At 38.6% G+C, this 18,408-nt stretch overlaps 1 protein-coding gene across 2 annotated transcripts in view; it reads right to left on the bottom strand.

Moving 5' to 3' along the window:
• The window catches only part of ZFAND3 (zinc finger AN1-type containing 3), a 141,551-nt gene that overhangs the window by 10,278 nt on the left and 112,865 nt on the right, over window positions 1-18,408 (bottom strand). For both annotated transcript variants that reach the window (XM_081997572.1, XM_081997573.1), the window contains one exon: window positions 10,848-11,018. In XM_081997572.1, the coding sequence (XP_081853698.1) occupies window positions 10,848-11,018 (171 nt within the window). The remainder of the gene's footprint in view (window positions 1-10,847; window positions 11,019-18,408) is intronic.

Genomic DNA, 18,408 nt, shown 5'->3' with positions numbered 1-18,408 from the left:
CATGCAGGGCCTTGTGCAGAGTGTTTGGCATTTTCAACAGAGCTAGATGAGTATTAATAGTTCTAGAATTCTCTCTACAGCAAGCCGACCTGAGCTAATCCACTTCTCCCAGAAGCTGAGAATTTAATTAAAAGCCAAAGTGTATCCAATAATTTAAATAAAATAGCAAGCAATACTGAGCGATTCAATAATGTATGTGTATCATTTTTCTGAGCCCAATGAAAATGCAGGAAAGATAAGGCTACTAAAAAAGAACTGGAATGAATAATGAAAGGGTCTATACTAACATACTGCATGTGTTGTATTAATTTTAACTGGTCTCCTGGATCCTGCATGTATTTTGATTTCAAATCATCACGTGCTGAATACGATCCCAGGTCTGACTTTCAGTATATTTCCTGAATTATATTATTTATGCCTTGGGTTTAAATAGCTTTCTAGAGGTTGCACCATATTGATCTACAGTCTGACAACAGCTAGACTTGCTGGCCAAAATAACTGGAGAGCAGCAGCTCCATTTCTTTTAAACCTAAGTGAAATTTATTTCCTGTCATCGTCTTCCTGTCTGTCTCCCCTTATGTCCAGGGTCTCTTAGATTACACATCCTGCTCCCATGCAAGTCTTCTATTCCTGTAGCCTCTTGCTATCTATGTCAAGAGTAATTCTTCTAACCAAAGGGAAACAGAGCTCCATTCAGAAGCTGTATATATACCATGTAGGAAAACAGTCACGTACACTTCCACCCTTCCCCTTGTCTTTGAGCGCAAAGTCTTACACAACATTCCCTGCTCCTGCTTCTTCAGAACATGGCAGGACCCCCTGTACACCATTTATGCACGTATTTGAGCAACTTTCAGCAACTCAGGAACATCTAACGGCTGTGAACACCTCTGTAGGTATACATTTTCATTTCAATACATATAAAGATACAGTTAAATAAATGTATTACTTTTAAAAACCTACTGAAGAAAATACTATACTTTAGTGATTAGAATATCCATAAATACAGTTTTTCAGCTCTTGAAACTTTCCTCCAAGGTCAGAAATACTTAATATCAAAAGCCCCTGACACAGACTAATATTACTCTCTTAACTTCTGTGAAAACTGATGCACACTGATCTTTACACCATTTCCTTAGAAGGCCCACAGCAACTTAGTAGAGAACTCCAGCAGAGAACCAGGTAGCCTCAAGTCCCAGTACCTAGCTTTAACACTTTCTTATACCTTAGATATGGAATTTAAGACCACAGGTGGCATTTTCCTTTAGGCAGTATTTTATTTAGCTCGGGGGGGTGGGGAACACCTCTACATCCTGGTAAAGAATCCTGACTTTTCAAGGCAAATTTTGACAATTCCTTTCAATATCCTTTTTCTCCTCCCAGTTCTGGTGCAGCAATTGGTGTGAGGTTTTTTCCCCCCCACTTCTTCCTGTGAAGAATTCAGACTTTCAACAACAAAATTCACTGGGCATCATTTCTGCCTACCTAAGCCTTACTTCATGGTCAGTTGAACTAGCTGGTAATGTTGCTTCAGGATTTGTCAGATGATTATAGCATATTTTTGGGCCTTCTGTGTTTGCTTCAAATATCAAGCACATTAGGAAAGTCAGTACTTATGTTATGTAGCTCTTTGTTAACATATGGGCAAATATGTTTGATTCACTTCGAGGGGGATGCTTTCTAGGCAGTATCTTTCCTTTTGAAAACACACTGCAGCCTGCTGACTAGCAGAAGCTTTCTAAGTGCACGGTCCTAGTGAAGATACAACATGTGCCTGTGAGACTCTGCATAAATAAGAACACTGTAAAGAAAGAATTTTCATTAGAAAAAGTAGAGCACTTTAACCTTCAAAAATGTTTCCTTTAACATCTGGCAGGTAGGTGGCCATTATCTTCGTTTTTCTGATAAGAAAAAAAAATGACTCAAAGACTGAGAAAATTACTTCCCTAAAGGTATTGAAAGAGATGGAATTAGAAATAAAATAGTCTCAGCTAGATTTTTATGTTCAGGTTCACTAGGCCATGTGTTTCTTGTGCATACAAGACAATTAAAAATTGCATCATTTTTTACTTCATGCGTATCCTTCTTTCTTCTGTAACCACAGTACAGGTTGTGTATGGAATAAGAGACCTAATGTGGCACACCAACAAAATGCTTTCCCCCCCCGTCTCATGCTGTCCTATCCCTGCAAAAATGGCATGAAGGTTATATGCTGAAGGACTTACTACATCAGTAGTGTCAAAATAAAATGTCTTTTTTTTTGTTCTGTTTTTAAAAATAACATGCTACCTTGTTTTATTTAAGGAAAACTCGAGGACTTAAGAGACTGACTGACCCATTTCAATTACATGTATTGACTGGGACTATAGGAAGTTAACTAAGAGGCTCAATGTACATTACTAATCACAACTTTAGGTAGCATGGTAGAAGAAACCAGAATCAGTACATGCTGTAAGAAACTCACATTAGTTGAACAAGCTGTGGGAATATACTAGAGCCTTTTCAAACTCTATGTCATGATTCCTAATTATAAGCAGGCCATGAACTCCATTTACACTTCTAAATCTGTGGGCAGCTTTTTCAAATCCTAGACACTAAAGTGTTTTTCTGGGTCCTGTCCTTGGAAGCCATGACACACCAATTAGTCAACTGCTTTTAACTGCTTAATTTCTAGTATTTTCAGAATACATATTACTCAGAGACACCAACATCAGTTAACAGCTCCTATTCCCTATCAATTAAATTACAGTCTTGAGATAACATCTTTGTAAAATAAAAAAAAAAACAACAAAGCATCCCTTTGAGTTTGAATTCAAACTTCAATTTTTTAAATTTTTTTTTTTTTTTAAATACTTGCAGTAATGTAAGCTAAAATTCTAGGCATTACGGGGATGGCTGAGGCAAAAATACTGTTCTGGGAATAACTATCTTGGGAGAACAGTCAACAGAAGACAGCTGAATACAGTACATTAGGGACTGGCAGGAAGACTTGCTAGAATTATAGTATGTAACCAGTTATTAATAAGATATATTTTTCCTTTAATACTTCTTATTGAACTAGTTGACTCACAATCTCCAGAAGCAGTGCACATATTTAATTTTAACGAATAGAAGTATATCTCTTATACCAATACATAATCATGTCCTGAAGCCATTTTGGCTTGTACCAGATAAACCTTATCCATCTAGAAAGTGAATTTACCAGCACCATTACAAATTCTTCTCCACAGAAAAAGGTTCCACGGAAATAGAGCCATGATTTAACATTTTACTGAGTTTTAAGAGAAACATTATTTTCAATACATGTTGGACTACTTTGTACAAAGATGAAGCAGTTGTCAGAGGTTTTTTCCCTTATCTATTCAAGTTTGTTTCTTTCTTCCTGTCCTTTTGATGATAATTTCTAAATTAACTGAGTATATCAAATCATTCCAAATTTATCCTGGCACAATACAAACAAGTGCCTCATCTCCTGTGTTTATGAACGAGCAGCTCTGTTATACAAGTTAAGAATCTGCAGCTGTTTTTCTTATACCTGTTTTATTACTGAATCACAGTAAGACTTGCTGCCACCATATCAGTAAAAAAGGTACAGTCTCTTCTGTGTGCACGCATTTTGTTTCTGGTGGCTAACAGAAATGCTCAGTGCTTGATATGAATCTGTTCTTTTCTTCCTCTTACCCCTCTGCTTAGTGGAAGACCAGAACAGAGGTAAAGTAACAAACACTTAAATAATCACAAGAAAAGAATTCCACCAGGTTATTACAGATTTATACAAGACTAATTTTAAAAAAGGATGTGGAAAAATAAGCATAGTAACATACCAGAACTCTCTTTTATACTTATCAACTATGCTTGTGTGTTTGTGTGTATATATATATATATACACAAGACACATTTCTGAAAGAGTTTAGAAGCAAACAAATATGTTTGCTAAGTATTTTGAAGAAGTTTTGTTCCTGTCCCTGCCAAGATTACAGATTTTTACAACTTGTTTATAATGCTTTCTCATGGTGGTTGGACCTCCTTTAATTTGCATTTCCTCATTAATGTTTTAAAGTCCTTTCCATTGTGGTTTTTTTTTTTTCCTTCATGGTTTGGCAAGCACCGAATTATCTTTACAACCCACCAGACATAAGGCAGAGATGGTTTAGGATGTAGGGTATTTTGTAAGAGCTATCATGAGGGTTTCTTTTTAACATTCTAATGCAAGATAAATGTGTTCCCCATGGGTTTATTCGCTCATCACCTTACAGACAGCTTTCCTTTGAGCTACTTTTTTTTCAAACGACTTCCCAGTTTTGTTATATTGTTCCCATGAGTAACTTCCCTCATGATCACTGTTCACATACAAAGGAATGTGGTGCACTGATACCTGTACAGAAATTAACCTGAAAGCTTCACATGCATTTTTTGGATGTGCGTTCTTTCATGAGCTGTCTTTAATAAGTTTTTTCATTTATTTTAGTAATCAACTAGAGTACCTCTGTTTCTGTCAATGATTCCTTTAATCTACTAAATAGGCATTTATAATTCCCTGTCCCACTGCCCCTATTTTTTCTGTTTGTTTTTAATCAATGTATTTAAACATTCATTTACATGTTTTTTTCCCCTCTAGGCAAGTAATCTTAAGATTACTCCAATACTTAGTTTGTTGCTTTACCTTCTATTTTATACTCTTTCACAGTTCAGCTTCTCCTTTATCTTTCTTTCATTTTCCTGTATGAATGAATTTGTCATCCCAGCCAACTGTACTATGCAACATAGACATCTTGTACTACTATGGCCTCCTTTCTTTATTTTTCATTCTTCCTGTCCCCTCCTCTAATCAAAGCAAAGAATGGAGAATCTTAAGTGTTTTCGTGCATTAATCTTACGAGAAACAAGCCACAAAGCAGTCAGGTACAAATTGAGTTATCAACTATTCAGACATGTTGATTTTCTGTGTTGTTAAGCTGTAGAGCAAGCAGCTTGCTATTAAACTTACTAGAACTAGAAACCATTTTATCAAGACAATCTTACCCACTTTGATCACATCTTGATGAGGCATTTCACCAACTTCTAATAAAGATTTAACATGGTATTTAGCCAGTTTGCATTAAAGTCACATCCAGCACCATCTCCAAGAAGCCCACCACATTGTATACTGCAAAGACAAAAATCTGTGTCCTCTTTGTAGAGATATGCTTTAAGTAGTTAGATCTCAGTCACCATGAGCAGCGTGGACAGTGATCTATGCAGTTAAAGTTATACCCACATGAAGTTCCTAACTAATTAGGAAGGAAAGCTATGCCTTTATAAAGGAGCGGTCTGTGTGTTGTCTCCAACAATGTGCTATGCCCTCATTCCATGCATTCAGCGGGGCAGCACTCTGGCAAGGTTAAACTCTTGTTTCCTGACTCAGAGTCTTCCCGCTGTAGAGGCCACTTGTGAATGTGCATCTCTTCAAATCCAGAAACAGACAATCATCGATACTTGCCAGCACTTCACAAATAAAAACTGCAGAACACCACATTTTGCCTTCACCCATGCCCAAGGTTAGTAGTTACTGCAGAGTCACCATCAAGAGCAGCGGAGAATACATAACTGTTCAACACTGTCCTCATTCTGGGAAATTTTAACTTGTTACAACACAGCCTAGGCCAGTAAAACTCCAAGAAAATCCTTCTGTCCACACAGGCAAGAAATACTGCTAACAACTGTTTTTGATTAGATTGCACCACAACTGAGCAGTTATTTTTTTTAATACAGTCTGATCAAACTGGAAGGTTTCAATATCTTCCCATCCTATTAAGCATCTGCTCTGGCCAAGGAGCACGAAAACCTTCGGATTCCTAGCCGAGAACCACACAAACAAATTGGCAACCTCTCTCTAAGGCACTGTGACTGGAAGCTGAAGATAGACTGACTTCCCAAGGCCCATTATCTCGGCCACCCCACTGATTACCAAGAGTTCTGGACGGATGGAGCCTGAGCTGCAGACGTGTCTATTAGGATGTGGCCTACAAACAGCGAACCATTCTACACCAAAGCTGCTGAAGAGCTGACACACTGTACTAATTTTTCTTTAATTGCTGGCTAGGACTGGATCTAACATGACAGATGTGAGATTCCTTTACTGACCATCTAGAATATCCTCGTACCTCTTCAGCAATTCCAACAATATTAAAGACCACTGTGGACTTCTGTGTCTTGTCTTTACGCAGCAAGAGATAACAGAACTACATTTTGCTGTAAAATACTAAGTGTCTGCCATAAAATTAAGCTATCCTTTCTGTGCAAACAATTTCTATGGCTTAGAGGTTTACAGCTCAGTATCTTTTAAAAGTGTACACACATTTATTTAGTAGCAACATACATCTAGTCAAGTAATTAAGACAAAGCCTGTAGTATAATTTGCAAATAAACAATCTGCCTTTTTCTAAAATACATTTCCAGAACTCTGTGTTATATAGCTACTTTCACTCACAAACTCGCTACCCTGGTTTTAAAGTAAGTCTATGGTTACTACCTGCTTATCACATCACTGAACTGACAATTTTCAGATCAAGGATCACAGGCGATTGATTTCGGACTACTTACACTTCCAGCAGAAATGCTGTAATATAATGTAACTTGAAGAATATGATTCCTGTAATTCCTTGATGATATAACTGCCTAGTAAATCTAATATTAAATAAATACATAATTTCAATACAGTCGTCATCCATCATAAGACACTAAACTATCGACAGGCCCACCCAAAACTAGAGAACATTGCTGTCTGGAAAACATGCCTAGTATAGCTGTCTTCTAGAAACTTTCATAGGAAGCTGGTTTTGTTCTAGTAGTGTTGATCTGAAGGTTACGCATCAGAGAGGCACAAAATGAGAATTCATTTTAAAATTTCTCTTCCTCACTGAAGCTTGCAAAGTGCATCAGCAATTAACAATTCCTATCACTTCTCCCAGTCCACCATGTGAAAAGGCTCACAACTCATCTTACAAATTGCTCTTTTGAAGATCAAAGGGAAGCTGAATTTGTCTGTGTGCGCTCTGGATGAGTTTGTAATTTACAGGAACTTTCAGAGGAGGCTTGGCAGCACGCTCCTTTGACAGCCCCAGGATACAGGATTCAGGGGAGCTCTATGACTCTTCCCTTCTGAGTTCCTTCCTTGCCTTTAATTGGCATCTCATTAGAAATTAATGAAAATGACATCCTCTGTTCTTCCCGCTCCAGGCACAGAACGCTACAAAAAGACCCATCACAATTCATAACACATTCAATTTATATACCAATGGCTCTTAAGCATTATTTATGAGATGTGAATTTCTTGTCAGCAGTTAATAACTTGTACAGAGCGGAAGCAGAATTAAAAAAAGATTTTGAGAGTATGCGTGTATGAAAATAAACAAATCTTTCTATAGCTGAAAAATGTTGTCTTTGAATTTGAAGAACCCTTACTGGAACTCCCTTCTCCATAGGAATTGTTTTTCTTCATGGCAAAGCCCTGCAGCACTGTCATATCTGTCTAAAATTCCATGTAGTGTCAAGGGAACGAGCTCAGCAGCATCACTTCTCTGGACAGGACTTACAGAAGACAGTAGAGCCAATACAGCAGTTTCCCAAAGATCTCTGAATTTGGTGTAAAGCCTTAGGTGTAAACAAGCAGCTCACTCTCTCTGTCCCCTTTTAAAAAGGTTGTGCCAGGTTGGACAAATCCCAGTTACGCTGGACTAATATCTGCAGGTATGTCTATATTAAAACATTGTCCATTATGTACAGATTTTTCTTTCCACTATATCTCACTAAAAATCTCACTGAAAGAGTCACCAGGACACATCAGCAAAAAAGGAGACGATTTCCAGTACTTTGAACATTAGGACAGAAAGATGTGTAACAGTAAGCCATAAAATTGCTGTTCTGTGGAGTCTTAAGAGTTAATTTAGATTTTAACAACAGTGCTTCAGACACAGCTTTGGAACAACATAGTATTTATGTGGTTAATCCTGTCTCCTTACATCCAAGCACACACACACACATTTGTCCTTCTAAAGATTGTATCTGCCTTTTTATTGATGCTGACTATGAGAATTTCTTTTTATGTTTAAAGTTAAGGTTTTTTCCACGTTTTTTCCCCATTGCTTCAGTTAAGGATTAAGATGCCAAGAATTTAATAGCAGGGTCCAAAGTCCAGATCAAACAATGTTCTACCTTAACCATTACTTTTGAAGAACACACATGCTTATTTTACACCAGTTGATTATATTTCCAACACTTCCAGTTAAACATGCATCATTACCTGTGCTTCACATTATGGCAGAAAGGATAACCTGATCACATAGGGATTTAGAAAACATTTTAAATGAATGAGAATTTTAACATCTTTAGTGTGTCCCATTTCCCATCACCTCCTCCCCAGGGTTTTTGACCTGGCTTGTCATTCACAACTGAAAGCAACTAATTTTACAGACAGGAGGGCAAAGTTAGTGAGAATGGTTTCTAAGGCAGCTTCTTTACAAATGACAAAAGCTACTTGCTGATGAGTATTGATAAAGCAGTTTAGGTGATGTGAAGCTGAGATGACCTGTGTTGCTCAGTGGTAGGGTTTTGTTTGCTTCTTCTTAATATGACTATTAAAACTAAGTAGTGCAGGATGTGCCTACTTTAACATCATATGAGAGCATTTCATTATAGATGATACATATGTACTGAATACAGTATTAATGAAACATTATAGCTTCACAGGTAAACCAAAGATCTCCAGTCTTTTCAGCCGTATTATAAACACGGAAACATGACTCCAGCCTCCCACTTCTCTCATTAAATATGTGGAATATAAATCTTTACTATACATCCTTTAAACTATATCGGATGTAATATGTCACGCAGGAATGCAAATTTTCATCTCCTCACTTATTGCTGAGGAATTCAGAATTTTTTGTTTCATACTTATGTTTTATTAACACATTTTCTGAACTTTCACAGAAGTATTTCCATAAAGCTGTGTATATCCAGTAGAAACAATTTAAATAATAATTCCTACAACATTTATATTGCAAAAATGTTGAATTATGGAATTACTTCAAGAAAACCTGAGAGGAACCAACTAGATGTATTTATCATCCAGTTTACAAAAAAAAAAAAAAAAAAAAAAAAAAAGAGGCAGGTCTTATTTTGTAATTCTGAAAACATTGCCTATCAATGGAAGGACTTTAAAAAAGTTGCTTTCAACTTCATTGCTCTTACATAGCTCCCATTTTGCAGAATGCAGGAAAGATTAATGATATAATGTAATCGCTAAGTCATCTTTTCTCCAGTTGTCCCCAAACTTCTAAAACTCTTGCTCCCAGTATTAGGGAGGATTCTTCCATTTCAGTCAGGTACCTGCAAGCAGCCTCAGTCAATTGGTATGTGACAGCAGCAGACCAGGAGCAGAAACTCCAGCCTCTACTATGCCAAGCAGAAAGAGCCATACCAAACTGCGTCATTGATAGTGCCAAATTTCTTTGGGTTGATAAAAATCTCGCTGGATACCTCAAAGTATCCAGACACATGATTTCCATAACAAGAATTTCAACATTACAGCTTTTGATTTCATGTTTGGTGGCTTCACAGACAACGTATGTTACTTCTGTGGCAGTGCTCTGATATCTGAAACAAAGCCTGTCTCATGTCCAAAAGAGCACAACACAACAGTAACCTCTAAAGGCTGAAGACAGACAGGCGCTGAAGAAAAGAACAAAGGATAACGTGGCATCTTTGCAGCTTTCTATCGCTTCACTTGCTATTTGGTATGCAATACAGAATTCATTAACTGGGTCTCTATAACTTGCTCTGCCAATCCTGTCTCTCCTCACTGCTGCTCAGGAGGACATGCCTTCTACCCAGAAAACATTTTAATACAATATTCTACATTTCACAGGTGCAATGTGAATCACACCTATTGTCTAGGGAAATCTTTTGGAAATTATCCCCTTGCTAAGACATGATGAAGTAACTAAACAAACTTCTCCAAACCTATCAACACAAGCATGGTCAGAGAATGCAAGCGTAAGCTTTCAATACATGATTATATGAAAAAATAATTAGCAGGTAAAACTACCATGTGCATTATCATTGGGTCTGATGAGCACTTTTAAACCAGTTATGAACACAATTGTTCCATGAAGGAGAGAGCACCTCCTCTGGAACCTAGTCACATAGATTATTATTTCAGAAAGATTATTTGCATGTTAATCTGAGACCCCAAATTAGCTGTCCACATGAGATCATCATCCTCAATTCAATTAGCTGAACAGTGTCATCAACTTCAGAAAAGGCAGGTTGGATGATTTTAAGTGTATGGTTGTCGTCGTTTAACCTGGCTGAAACCAGGACAATGGTGAACAACCAGTTCCTCCCCCCCAGCATCTAACTGTAAGAATGAAAACATTTGCAGTTAAGAGGTTTTTTTGTTTTCAACTTTTTAATAATAACGCAATTATAAAATGCAGAATGTAGATGCTGACCAATGTTCCTTTAAGCTCTGTAAAAACCTTGTCATCTTTGCACATTTACTGATGTGCTTTGTGTTTCCTCTCCTGTCAAGTGGGTATGACGCTCTCCCGCCTTACAGGGACTTCTGAAGCTAAATTCATTAACATCTGAGATCTCTTGAGACAAGGCAGTACATCAAGGCCAAGGTTTTAAAGGGGAAATTAGACAGGAACTCATTACAACTTTTTGCTACCAGTGGAAGCTATAGCTTCTGTTGAAAGTATCTCTGAAAGATACAAAATGCAAGTGTTCTCTGTATTTCCACCTCTGATACGGATCCGAGCATGGCTGCATTAGAAAGCCAGACGCTACTGACAAGCAGTACTCACCACAGCGACATGATCCCAGTTCCTGCTGTACTAGCTCCAGTTTTGTTTGGCACTGGAAGCATCGGCGTCTACTCTTCTGTTTGGATCGACTGGTTTCTTCAGGTCTGTCATTACTGTCATCCAGTAGCCGTGGCCGTTTCACAGGAGAAGCCTCACTCTCCGACTGTGAATCTGTTGTATTCACAACAAATATTTTAGGAAAAATATTAGAACTTCCTTGCTGAGGCATCCCTTTGGGCAGATTGAAGGTATATTGCTTTCAGCTGGGGTCACCACCAAGCAGCGTGATACTTCCCATTCTATTGCATATACACATTTTCTTAACAGTAAAAATGAGCATCAAGTACAGGACAAATTCTCTTTGTTCCCTATAAAGAACCCCTCCTGCTGGCAGCATCGAATAGAAAATGAACTGATTAGCTTCCTTTCAGCCACGGCTGGGTCACAGACAGACACACGTAAAGTACACCCCATCCTAAACAATTGCAGGCTTCATCCGTCATCTCATTTAGTTTCTCCTGTGCACCTCCTTCGTCCTCCCTGCACAAACTAACTGAAGTAGGCTGCTGCTGAAAAACAACTGAACGTGGGTTTGACCTGTTTCCTCCCTGGGCAGGAGGGAGATTTTTAAGGCACAGCATGTAAACTGTATCTCTCATGTGTGAAGGCACTACATGAAAAGCACCATACTGTGCTCCCCTCCCTTTCCACATGGATAAAAATTGAAATGTAAACCAAACACCAACAATATAAACCCAAACAAAATAAGCCCAACCTGTACATGCATGCTGTAAATTCAAAGTGCTCAGCCATTTTTAAAGAATTAGAATACTATTTGCATTAATAACTTTATAGATTTTAGCTTATAAGGAAATAGTGTGTGGAAAGTTTGGGAAAGGGTTACTTCAGGTAGCATAGTGCCTTTTGGTGTTTGTTTGGTGGGGGGTTTTTTATGTTTGTTTTGAGCAGCGCATGAAATGCACATTGCTGACTGGAACATGGCATGCTCAAGCCTTGTTTTTGTGGCATGTCAGTGGATTTCAGCAGATTTGCTGCTTTGCAATCTGATTCAGGTCAGGCCAGAAAAGGCATTTTCCCTTCTCAAGCCTGTGCACAGCTGAATCAGCTCCGTATTTCTTTTTAACAAAAGCTACAAATAAATTTAATGCGAACTGTACTAAAAATTGAATTGTTTGTGGTAGTGTTGCAAGGAGACCAACTGCTGAAAGCCATTACTGCAATCAGTCAGCGTTCCCATGCAAGACAGTGATCAAGATAAAAGTATTAGTTCAGTTAAATCTATTTTGAAAGGACATTAATCCAACAAATAACAAAATAACTGTATCTTACTGGCAGGGCTATAGCCTATTGACATCTTTTTACCTTTATTTTAAGTTTCCATTGCATGGTGTCCTACGCTTATGGAAAGCATGTCTACTTTGTCTGTTAGCTGTCCTGGTTTAGCCAGGAACAGATAACTGCCATGGTTAAAACAGTGTCCATATCCTTGTTATTTCAACGATCTTATCTGCTCCATTGCTTATCCACATCATACCTTTCCTTGTCCAAACACCTAATGAAGTCAGACTAGGAATACCTGCTAGCCTCTCCCTCCGGGATACACTCCATTAACTCTCCCTGGTTCCTCACGTGCAGTATAAACTAAATTACTTTAAGTGTTTCAGACCTTGTCTCACAGTGTTTTTCCAGTTGTTGGACTCCCTGGGCTTACGGCCATTACAAATATACAACTTGCCTCACTCGGGTCTGCTTTGTTTCTGTCATACTGTTCTTAAGATATGCTGAAAATGTGCCTGGCTTTACAGTAAGTACAAAGTCCCCGCATCTCACATTTCACAGAAAAGGGAGCTGCCTTCTGCACAGTATACAGGTGATAAGTTTTTATTAAGCTGCAATAATTTTATCTGATGTGTGCCTCAATACAACCTTCTTTTTCATCAATGTCGTAGATTACAATTTACACCTTACAAAATACATCTGTTAGGCCTAATCCAACATTCAGTACATAACGTACTCTACCTCTGCATGCCTGGCTGTGCAGGAACCGTGACAAGGAAAAGAAAGTAGTGCATAATGAATTAATACAGCTATGGAACAACTAGTCCTGTCTTACATCTCTGCAGAAGATGATCCAAGAGAAAGATCCTCTGAACAGACTGCAGAGATCCCGACTCATACTCTAAGGCAGCAGTCCTGTCACATGGACACTTGTTTTCAGGGTGCCTAGAGGAGCAGGCTAGCCTTGAATGTAGCCAGGTGCACCCTTCAACAGGCGGCTTGTGTGCTGTAGCCTGGCTGACTCAGAGTTCAGTAGGAATCTGTTCCAGCCCACTTCGTTGCCAAAGACGGGAACTACACGATTTGTAGTTTATTTGTTACTCAAACAGATCCACTGCTATTTTGAAATAGCAGCCTCCCACACATCTTTGCCTCTGGAAGCATAAGCCATTCTGGTACTTCTCAGAAGGGAATCTGGCATTCTGAATTAAGCCGATGGAAACCATAATGGTCTGCTTATAATAAAGTCCAAATAACGGATCCATGTGTATGAGTCAACCGTTGTCTAATCAGTTAATGAAGCCATGTGCCTTAATGAGAAAGACAGCTACCCGAGTCAGGCTAGTAGTCCTATAATTAAAGTATTTAATTATACATTTCCTGTTAATTGGTAATGACTCATTGAATATTAACATAAGATGGTTAATATGATAGAAATGAAAATTTAGATATCTGGTTTTAAAAAATGCATATCTTTTTGCCATAAAGTAAACAGTGTTAACACTGAGGTAAACTTAGCCTAGTGCCAGCCTTAGCCAGATAGTGCCAGCTATCTGATACAGTGCCTTGAACATGAGCACAAGCCAATACTCGTCACAAAATGGACCAACAGCAGACATGCTTCTGTCTTCTTATGGGCAAGTACAAGGAGCGAGGAGAAAGCACAGATAAGAAACCAGAACTTTTAGATTCAGTCCTGCATGCATTTCTTTGAGATCACATTGCCTTCCATTAATTCTGTTACTATTGTTACTAACATAAGCAATACAGGACGCAAAATAAATCCTCCAGCACCTGGAATCTTGCAGCATTAAACTTCAGAGGTCTGACTGCAAAGGAAATCATCACGCATAGCTTTACTGCCTCGATTGCAGGGAAAAGAAATACCCTACAAACAAGGCAAGTGCTGCAACTAGAATCAAGAGTAAATCCTCAGTGTGAACTATTAAACACTCAAAAATGGCTACAGAGGATTCTTTCAGCCAGTGACTGACAGCAGCTTTCCTTAGAAGGATGATTTTTCTTTTACAAATTATTTGTTCCATTACTTCTTGCTTTGCTTTTAAGAAACATTTTCCACACTCAACTTGCATTTCAGCATCGCACCTAAACCAACAAATACTCAGTCTGAGGCAGAAAAAAGAAGATAAAAGAACGCTTTTCTTTTACCTGCAGATGTCAAAATCATAAAACTTTTCTGTAAAAATGAAGAAAAACAACAACAGAGATGAGACATCCCCAAAATTTCACAAAGAAATTGCTCAGAGTAACACTGCCATTTTCACTCTCCCATTGCAATTTTAATTCAGAGTTAAGAAATAAGGATTCTTCTAATCTATATCTGAGTATGGAGATTCTTCTAACTATGGTGACTCTATCAAATTTCCACCTGAAATGAGAGAATGAAGTAATTCAGCAGAGCAAGATTTGAACTGGAGGCTCGACTGGAATCAACAAGCAGAGGTGTGTTCTTAATTCTGTTATGTCTTGGACAGAAACTCACATTTGTTCCTTGCTGTCACTGTTCCATTCTTCTTTACTCATGTTCTCCCCTCAAAATTTTCTAAATAAATGTCTGTATGACTGTCAGACCTGAATCCCAATCTCTCTTACTCTCCTGCCACAGAGGAGTTTGCAGGTTTCACTAACGATCATGATAGCTCCTTGGCATTTGGGGAAAGAGTGGGAAGCTCTAAAGCCCAGCAGAGACATGTGCTGAGGAACTGTAACAGGGAAGGAGGAAGAAACGAAGAGATGGGAGAATAGTAAGAGAAAGAGAAGCCCTCTTCTGCTGCTACTTGCTTCAAGAATGAGATGAATTCATTTAAACTCTGGTTTGATGACAGCTTTTGAGCACTGAGGTTTTTTTCTTTTCATAAAGAACCCATCACACTGACAGACTGACACTTACTATCTCAGCTGCCTGTGCAAACAGCAGTAAGAGCAATAATTAATGAACCCTCAAACATCACTGCCATCTCCTCTGAAACTATTTTAAAAGGAGCTTAAGCTGTTAAAACCTCTGTCCATGAAGAAACTCGCAGAGTCACAGACAATAATTACATAAACAGGGATTAACTACAGGCTGAGCCATACCTTGTTTCCAGTTTCTAGATTTTTTCCTTCCTTCATTATTCCATTTTTAGATGAGGGATTACTTAATTCCCTGGCATGTTGACTATGCATTAGAAATTTTATCTACAGGAAACTGCCTCTTTACAAAGCTTTCCTACCACATTTATCAGAATCACCATTTAAAATCATCTCCTCTACTTCAAATAAACCTGAATTAACCCAGTTATTCCAAAACTCATTTGCTTGTTGACTATTAATGAAGAGACAGAAATTCAAAATTAACATCTTATGAGCCAGATTTGAAAACTGTGACCACCTCAGTTCCTCCCTGTTGCTGAGTTATTTGAAACTGATATTTACATTGAGATGAACATCTCATCCCCTCATGCAATCAAGACTCCATCTCAAAGCTGCATCAGAAATCTAAACATGCACCTCTTTGGAAGCACTCATGCTCATAAGAAATTAATTTCTTTTGTGATTTCACCTCAATTTTTCTTAAAACAGTACAGAGAGATGTCTCAAAAATCCTTACATAAACCCTTTGGTAACATTTAACCACACAATCTCTTTTCCAGTATCTTTGCAGTGCCCTTAGCATGACTGCTTCATTGATTTATTTCCTAGTCCCTACAGAATAGTCCCTATAGAACTCAAGGCCTGTCAGCCGCTTCTTTGCCTCAGAAGGCTCCCTGTGAAAACACTCTGGAGACTACAAATAACCCAGAACCCAGAATAACACAGAAGTTGCATTACAGAAGTTATTTTTTCTCATCAATTACCAAAACCATTCAACAGTAGTTTCCAGCCCTAATGAGTAAAAACAACCAACAAAAACACACCCACAACTTTATCCTAGCTGTTTGAGATACATAATTGAAAGAGCTGCTGCAAGACGTTCCAAATGAAAAACAATACTGATGTGCTTCAAACTCTGCCAGCAAAATTCACAGTCCCTCTTTGCAACAAAGATTAAGAAAAAGGCTTCCATTATAGACAGTGACTTAAAGTGTTGGGTTTTTTAAATGAACACTAAAAAACAGCAAAAAAAATGAAATTTAGCATGTATATCGCTTTGAGTACATGTATTATGCTCAATGATAGCATGGCTTAATTTCCCCACAATGAGAGCTGGGATACATGGCACATGTGTTGCAAGGAAAGACAAGAATAATCAAATTTGTGCAGTATCTAGCACTTTGCTCGCATAGTAAGAACAAGCATTTGCAAAAAAACCACAAAGATGAACACTCCAGAGCATCACAAAACGTGCATACGTGGCATCCGACAGTTGTACGGCACCCAAGTACAGTGCTACACTTAAGCAAATACGCTGCATGAACAGCACAGGGCTGCGGCTGCGCAAACACAACACAGCCCAGGGGCTCCAGCTGACTCTTGAACCCAGAGAAACTGAAACACAGGCAAGGCAAGGTGGGGCCCCCGGCCACCAGTCACCCCCCAGAAAGAGACCTGGCCCAATTCAGAGGGGAGTCAGCCACAGCAGAAGGTTACTTCGACAGGGACACTGATTTGTGTCGTGTCACATGTGTACTCCCTCCAAGTACTAAGCCGCCAGTTTCCACAAAACCTGCATGTGGGATTAGCGTGTTCAAGACCTTCATACCCTTTTGAGATTTGACTAATCCAAGAGATTCAGAAGCTACTTGCAGGACAAACTGCAATAGTTTCCCTAGGAAACCAGACCCCTGCTGCTTCACCCTGCCCCACCCACCCTTGCTTTACGTGCATCAACCTAATCTTGCCTTTCTTACCACCAAACTTCAAAACAGCACTCTTCAGTGAAAATTTTATATATATACATATCTATATATGTATGTGTGTGAATGAGTATTAATGCATATGTTACTGCTGGCATACAACTTCAGGAAACCAGAAAAATGTGGGAGCATACCCATGTAATTTTAGGAACATTCCACCTATACATACGAAAACACTTTTTTACTGCAGGGGAGACCTGACGCTGGCACAGGTTGCCCAGAGCAGGTTGTGGAGGCTCCATCCTGAGAAGTGCTCAAAACCTGACCTGACCCAGCCTGCTCTGAGCAAGGAGGTTGGCCCAGATGGTCTCCAGAAGCCCCTTTCACCCTGAGCCACTCTGCAATTCTGAGATCCAAGGATGGGAAAATAAATAAAATTTAAAAAATTATATACTAATATCTTCCTACCTCTCACATTTTTTCTTGGCCTCTAAGCCTGTATTTGTTGGTACTATCATCCGTCAAAAAGGAAGTATACTGTACTGCAGTGTAACTTAATGAGGCTATTAACTACCACCTTTAATGAAGTGGAAGAGACTAATCTAGTGCCAGTAACCCAGATAAATGAAATGCATGCTGAAAATTGTGTGACAAATAGTGAACTACATAGGCTACTGCATGCGTTTTAGCCAAGATATAATTAGAAAAAGTGTGAAAATGCCTATTATCCTTTCTTGTCAATAAATTTCAAAATTGTTAAATTAAGTGAAAAGCTAATTAATTTTCATCTCATATTTAGCTTCCTGTACTACATCCGTTTTATAGTTAAGTTCTTGCATTACCTCACCCCATAGTCTCTAATATCAGCATGTCTTTAGTTAACAGAAATGTTCACTTGTTTCTTAAACATTTTTACTTACACACCCAATAGGTTCAAACAAGTACATATTTAAATGTATTCAGGCACCTGTACTGTACAGTTCCTGTGATGGATTAATTTAGGGTGTTTCAATTAGTTGAAAGATTTCCTATGGCAACGGCCACCCCCGCTGCTGCTGACTGAAAGATGGAGCTTGTCTATTTAGACGACCAGGTGGACGGGCTCCCTTCCCTGAATCGCACCCACCAGCAACGTCCGTAAACCTCCGGAGCCCACAACAACAGGCGAGTTTGTGAAGAGCACAGGTGGGACAGGTGTCATTTGTATTTCTTCATTACTAAATTATGTATTTTAGCAGCATCGAGTTACAGTTGGGAGAGTGACAAAGGTGGATTCTGGTGACAGTTAAAAGTTCGAGAACAACTGATATCATAAATAATCAGAACAGGATTATTAAATGAAGGAATAATGCACAAATACAGACTGCTAAATGGAAGAACAAAAACACAAGAAGGAAGAAAAAAGCTGTAACACAGGAATATACATGATGAAAAAGTTATGACGGCAAATCATGAACATCCTGGCC

This window comes from Phaethon aethereus, assembly GCF_964289735.1.
Source record: "Phaethon aethereus genome assembly, chromosome: 3".
Classification (NCBI taxonomy): domain Eukaryota; kingdom Metazoa; phylum Chordata; class Aves; order Phaethontiformes; family Phaethontidae; genus Phaethon; species Phaethon aethereus.
This window is presented reverse-complemented; position numbering and strand designations above follow the sequence as displayed.